The following is a 5,000-nucleotide window of genomic DNA, read 5'->3' on the forward strand; positions in this document are numbered from 1 at the left end:
TACATTTCGTCATTTAACAGACGCTTTTATCCAAAGCGACTTACAAGGTTTGCACATTCTACATCTACACTGATGGCACACTGCACATCAGGAGCAATTAGGGGTTCAGTGTCTTGCTCAAGGACGCGTCAACGGTGGGAATCAAACTAATCAATGACTTCTCTATCTCCTGAACCACTGTCGCCCCAGTGGAGTTGGGGTGGAGGGAGGGAGGGAGGGAGGGAAGGAAGGAAGGAAGGAGGGAGGGAAGGAAGGAAAGAGTTATTTAGAGGGATGGATGATGGGCAGGTAACTCCAGGAAACTCTACGCAAGAAAAACGAAACGAAAACAGGCGAGTCGACAGAAAACTCAGTGACAAATGGCCACAGGATATCCTTCTGGAGTGGCGTCTGTTTGGAAGTTATTACTCAACGGTGTGTTTGGGATAAACTCGTCGTCCTCCCCCCTGTCCTCCTCTCCGTTTCCTGAGTTATCTAACAGTTCAGTACATCGAGCCAGGAAGTGCTGCCAACCCCACTGAAGTCTGGGTATGATGGAAACTTTCTGCTAAATTTATTTGCGTATTGTGATCTGAATACGGTGCCCATTTTCCACCTCGGGCCACACTTTGGTTGTGTAAGCGCTGAGTATTAAAATAAACAGGACGTAGAAGGTCCTCGTATCGAGCCGGAACTGGTTGTCTGTGTGTGTGTGTTTGTGTGTGTGTGTGTGTGTGTGTGTGTGTGTGTGTCTGTGTGTTGTCTGTGTGTGGGTGCGTTCGTGTGTGTGTGGTTGTCTGTGGAAGCGCGTTTGTGTGTGTGTGGTTGTCTGTGGACGCGCGTGTGTGTGTGTGTGTGGTTGTGTGTGTGTGTGTGTGTGTGTGTGTGTGTGTGTGTGTGTGTGTGTGTGTGTGTCTGTGGACGTGCATGCGTGTGTGTGTGTGTGTGTCTGTGGACGTGCGTGTGTGTGTGTGTGTGTGTCTGTGTGTGTGTGTGTGTGTGTGGACGTGTGTGTGCGGTCTACAGGCGTTCTCACCGCGTCCATGAGCGTGAACTGCTCCGCCACCACCTGGGGGTCGAAGCTGAGGAAGTCGGGCCGGTCGTAGTCGTAGCCATTCTCCTCCAGCAGAGTGAAGGTGCAGGGGCCGTGATCAATCACTGGGGAGGGGAACACATCACCATGGCAGCAGCTCATTAGATACCTCAAGAAAGTAATTGATTCTAAGTGCTTCTGGTTCTAAGTTCACTGATTTGCTTGCTACAGGAGTACCTGTCTTAACTGTGAGTTGTGGCGCCTATATTCCACTATTGTTTCACTTATTTGTATTTTTTTTTTGTATAATTTTTAATATAATTTGAATTCTTTGTTGTCTTTCCTTCTATTGTATATGTAAAGCACATTGAGGTGCATATGTGCATGAAATGTGCTATATAAATAAAATTGCCTTGCCTCTAAGGCCTCTACATTGAAGGACCCTGATAGGCTTAGCTTAGCACAATCTGATGATGGTTTCTAAGTGCCTTGAGACAATTGTATTGTTATGGCGCTATATAAATTAAATTTAATAAAATTGAATTGAATTAAATGTGATTCTACTCTTCTCTCATAGTTCTATAGCAACCTGCAGCTTTTTCTTGTTCAGTTGAACTGTTGGAGCCGATAGATACCACTCCTTTACCAGAACTTTACAAAGTACCATAGTTATATATTGGCTTTAAAACGCAAGGTATTCACTACAGACCTCCTGTGAAGTTGATCAGCCACGGATTCCTCAGGACGTCTCGTTCCCTCTCCCTCGCTCTCTCGCCCTCGTGGTTGGGCTCCGCGTGGTGGCGGCGGTGGAACTGGGCGAGGAGGTTGCAGGCGCGGCGCTCCAGGTCGGAGCCGGGGAAGTTGAGGTGCAGATAGGTGAGGAGCTGCCGCAGGGAACTGTAATCCGGAGGCTTCCAGAAGTCCTCAGAGTACTGGTCCAACCACGCCCCCAAGATGGAGGATATGGTGCTGAGGAGGGTGGAGGGAGAGAAACAAGAGTGAGAACTGGAGAGGAAGGAGAGAGAGAGGGAGAGAGAGAGAGAGAGAGGGAGAGAGAGAGAGAGAGAGAGAGAGAGAGGGAGAGAGAGGGAGAGAGAGAGAGAGAGAGAGAGAGAGAGAGGGAGAGAGAGAGAGAGAGGGAGAGAGAGCGAGAGAGAGAGAGAGGGAGAGAGAGCGGGAGAGAGAAAGGGAGAGAGAGAAAGAAAAGAATGACAGGACCAATAGAGAAACACAGAGAGGACCAGAACTAACAGAAATCGTTAAGAGCAAGAGCGGAGATTGAGTGAGTTGAAAACCGTGAAGGGGTGGAGTTAAAGTTAGAGAGAATGAAAGGTCATGAGGAGGTCATGCTCACAATCCAAAACGATTAATGAGATGAAAGGAAAAAGAGATTAGAAGAGAGTGAGAGTAAGAGAGAGATAGAGAGAGAGAGAGAGAGTGAGATTGAGAGCGAGAAAGAGAGAGTGAGAGAGAGTGAGATAAAATAAGGGGGGGTGGGGGGTGAGAGCATTGTCCCCTTCAAATAGTACATCAGAAAAGAGAGAAACCAAAAACCAAAAAGCTGATTTCAAAATGGATCATGCTGCGTTCCCAAACCACAGGGACAGCGTGACAAATGTTAAAACCACCACACACACACACACACACACACACACACACACACACACACACACACACACACACACACACACACACACCACACAGTGTAAACAGGGTTCTTAAACTATAAAACATCCCTAGCAGCAAGTCTGCAGAGCAGCAGAGGAACGGGCTGCTTCCAAAGAAAAGCCTGGAAGTGGTTAGGTGCCCCGGGGCGCGTGATGGGCATGATCGGATGCCCACAGAAATGCCAACCACTCACTTCCTCAAGTCTGTGCGCTCGTCGTGGGTGAGTCTGTGCCCCTCGGAGCCTGGCAGATACTGCAGCTTGGCATACCTACGGGAGAGACGCACAAAGGGAAGAGCCAATTAAGACAGACCTTACATGGTCACGTGACACACCAACAGCCAATGAGACCACAGGAGTATACGCGACCTTTTGGCTTCCTGGCACAATAAAGAGTTTATTCACGGAGCAACAAAAAACACCAAAGACAGACAGATCAATCATGAATAATCCGATGGCTGTAAGCACTCAGGGAGGTAAGTGTGTAGACGTGTTTGTGTGTGTGTGTGTGTGTGTGTGTGTGTGTGTGTGTGTGTGTGTGTGTGTGTGTGTGTGTAGACGTGCTACTCAATGAGACCAAATGAAATAAGAACATGATGTACGTGTAAACGTTCCCCGCTGTTTATTCCTAAATCAAACACTGTGTGTGTGTGTGTGTGTGTGTGTGTGTGTGTGTGTGTGGATGTGTGTGTGGACGTGTGTGTGGTCGTGAGGCCGCTCTACAGCAGCCTGACCAGATATTGCACAAACACTGTGGTGACTGATCAGTCCCATCTCTTGCACAGACATGGCAGATAACACATCTGTTATGATGGGGGCATGATGAATTGGGGGGCTTCACCTTCTTGTTATTGCCCTCGGCCTGCTAAAACAAAGCACCTCGCAGAGTATCTGTGTGGTGGAATCAATACGCACAGATTTACAGTGTCTTTCTCCGAGACTGAGGGGGGGGGGGGGGGGGGGGGGGGGGGGGCACGGTGATGAATGGGCCCCTGGCTCTTCATCAAAGCTACATCAAGAAGTCAATTACCCTCCCTGAGGCCTCTTTCTCTTTCTCTTTCTCTTTCTCTTTCTCACTCTCTTTCTCTTTCTCTTCCTCACTCTCTTTCTCTGCTCATCCCTCATGGTTGCTTTCTGGTCTCTGTCCTTGTCTGTTCTTTTCTCTCTTTCATCTTGCCATAACTGTTGGTGCTTTCTCTCCCTTCTCCATCTCCTCCCATCTGTCTCAGCATCCCCTTTACTCTTCTATCATTCACAGCTCTCTTTTCCCTCTTCTCCCTCTCTTTTCTATATAGCATTCACCTACTCTTCCACCCTCTCCATTTCACTCCTTTCCTCTCTCTGTCTCTCTCCCTTTTGCTCTCTCGTTTGCTCTATCCTCTGTTCTTCTGTTTTTCACCTTCATCCAACTCTCTTCCCCTTTCCTCCTCTCATTCATCCTCCTCAGCTTTCCACCATTCTTCCCCTCTTTTTCTCTCCTCTCCTCCTCCTCTTCCTTTACCTCTTTTTCTCTCCTCTCCCCCTCCTCCTCTTCCTCCTATCTCCCTTCCTCTCTTTTTCTCTCCTCTCCTCCTCCTCTCTTCTCCTCTCCTCTTCCTTCCCCTCTTTTTCTCTCCTCTCCTCCTCCTCCTCTCCTCCTCCTCTCCTCTCCTCCTCCTCCTCTCACCTGTTAAGCAGCAGGTCCAGGACCTGTCGTGCGGTGGCGAAGGAGCGGTAGGTGCAGAGGAAGATGGTGACGTAGGTGGAGTCGTTCCCGCGGAACGCCGTCACCATGTACTCCACCAGCCTCTCCAGCGTCCCCGCCTTGATGGTGCGCACCTTGCACGTCTCGTAGAGGCTCAGGGCCGACTCCGACTCCACGCCCAGCCAACGCTGCCCCTTGCTGGCCGCGTGGTGCATCTGCACCTTGCGCAGGGTGATGGTAAACACCGCGCCATCCTCCACCTCCTCGCCTATCTCCTGGGTCGCATTCTGAGATACGAGAGAGAGAGAGACACAGAGAGACAGACAGGTTAGAATGACATTTACATTTAGTCATTTAGCAGACGCTTTTGTCCAAAGCGACGTACAAGGGAGAGAACAATCAATCTAAGAGCCATAAAACCTGGTGTAACAATAAATACTGCTTATTTTTTTTCAAAAAAAATAGATAACGACATAGAAAGAAAAAGAAGTGCGGGCCTATCACTGCTTAAGTGCAAGTTGCTCTCTGAAGAGTTGGGAGACAGGCACAACCACATTTTCACTCATCACTACGGTACGGGTACGCACTAGTGGCTAACACAGCAGTGGACTGGGCATCTGTCTCCTAGGGTCACAGGG

At 49.1% G+C, this 5,000-nt stretch overlaps 1 protein-coding gene across 3 annotated transcripts in view; it reads right to left on the reverse strand.

Annotated features, from left to right (window-relative positions):
- The window catches only part of LOC308368491 (ral guanine nucleotide dissociation stimulator-like), a gene marked incomplete at its 5' end in the record, with an annotated part of 85,576 nt that overhangs the window by 16,285 nt on the left and 64,291 nt on the right, over nt 1–5,000 (reverse strand). For all 3 annotated transcript variants that reach the window (XM_080842672.1, XM_080842671.1, XM_080842670.1), the window contains 4 exons: nt 1,016–1,137; nt 1,722–1,981; nt 2,874–2,948; nt 4,345–4,649. In XM_080842672.1, the coding sequence (XP_080698798.1) occupies nt 1,016–1,137; nt 1,722–1,981; nt 2,874–2,948; nt 4,345–4,649 (762 nt within the window). The remainder of the gene's footprint in view (nt 1–1,015; nt 1,138–1,721; nt 1,982–2,873; nt 2,949–4,344; nt 4,650–5,000) is intronic.

This window comes from Sprattus sprattus (genome assembly GCF_963457725.1).
Source record: "Sprattus sprattus genome assembly, chromosome: 7".
In the NCBI taxonomy this organism is placed as follows: Eukaryota; Metazoa; Chordata; class Actinopteri; order Clupeiformes; family Clupeidae; genus Sprattus; species Sprattus sprattus.